Source organism: Chrysochloris asiatica, unplaced genomic scaffold (genome assembly GCF_000296735.1).
Source record: "Chrysochloris asiatica unplaced genomic scaffold, ChrAsi1.0 scaffold00001, whole genome shotgun sequence".
In the NCBI taxonomy this organism is placed as follows: domain Eukaryota; kingdom Metazoa; phylum Chordata; class Mammalia; order Afrosoricida; family Chrysochloridae; genus Chrysochloris; species Chrysochloris asiatica.
In genome coordinates, this window is record NW_006408519.1 from 51,132,061 (window position 1) to 51,133,194 (window position 1,134).

General features: G+C 51.2%; 1 protein-coding gene across 1 annotated transcript in view; it reads right to left on the minus strand.

The window, feature by feature from the left end:
• Positions 1–248: 248 nt before the first annotated feature.
• Positions 249–1,134, minus strand: part of TSNARE1 (t-SNARE domain containing 1) — a 191,015-nt gene continuing 190,129 nt past the window's right edge. The window contains exon 12 of the mRNA XM_006830732.1: positions 249–344. Coding sequence (XP_006830795.1) covers positions 249–344 — 96 coding nt within the window. The remainder of the gene's footprint in view (positions 345–1,134) is intronic.

The window sequence follows — 1,134 nt, forward strand, 5'->3', positions numbered from 1 at the left end:
TGGAGGGTGGGTGGGTGGTTGGATGGATGGATGGATGGATGGATGGCAGGTGGATGGATAGATAGATGGGTAGGTGGATGCATGGATGCATGAGAGAGAAAAGGAAGACAAGAAGGTGAGGAAGGCTAGGTGGATCAATGAGAGAGAAGAAGAAAGGAAGGGAAGGAGGAAGGTGAGGAGGAAGGTGGCAGGAAAAGCAGATGAATGAAATGATGGAGGACATACGGTCATACTCACCACAAGTGGTGTCACTTTCGGACAGAGGTGGCAATGATGAGGATGACGACAAGCAGGACAGCAACTCCAGCCGACAAGAAGTAGCACTTGACCTTTCGTCTCTGGAACTGGGGGAGACAGGAGGGCTGCTGTCATGCTCTAGCCCTGCAGTTTGTCCATCCTGAGGGCACCTGGGTGGTGGTATGCAGTGAACTTGTCTCTAGAGAGCAAAGCCACCCTGAGTGGTCACATTCAGGGATTTCTCTGGGGGGGTCCTGGAACCAGACTCAAGGGAGAGGGCAGGAAACCCAGAGAAACCACCTGGGCTCTGCAGTTGGCCGAGTGGGTGTGAGTCCCGGAGTACTCCCCTGGCCAGGTCCCCCTTGGGAGCCTTGAATTCAGGGGATGGTGCTGGGACTCAGTGTGCCCTTGAAATTTTGATGACAATATACCTGAAACCCAGCAGGTACCAAGCACACAGTCTTCAGTGGAGGTGTTTACTGTCCTGGCACCATGAGACCTGCCAGAGCCACAACTTGAGGGACCTGGCGTGTTTTCCTGGGTCTCCATAGTCTGGACAAGGTGCAGTCTTACCGCCTTTTTGTCCTTTGTTTTAGCAGATGATATTTGTGTTTTCCTTCTCTGACAGGCTCCTACCTTACCCAGGTTCCAGTTTTCAGATTTTACTGTATATTATTGTCATTGTTACTAATTTAACAAATTCTAAGAGAGGTCCTATGGAGAAGAAAGGCAGTGATCTGTGTTGAGGACATGTGAGTAGAGGTATGGAGAGGCTGTAACAAGAATCTAGGTGCCCAGAGAGCGTACGAGCACACTCAGACTCAGCCACACTCACTCACACCTGCTCACTCACTTGCTCACACTCACACTCGCTCTCACACCCATACCTGCTCACAC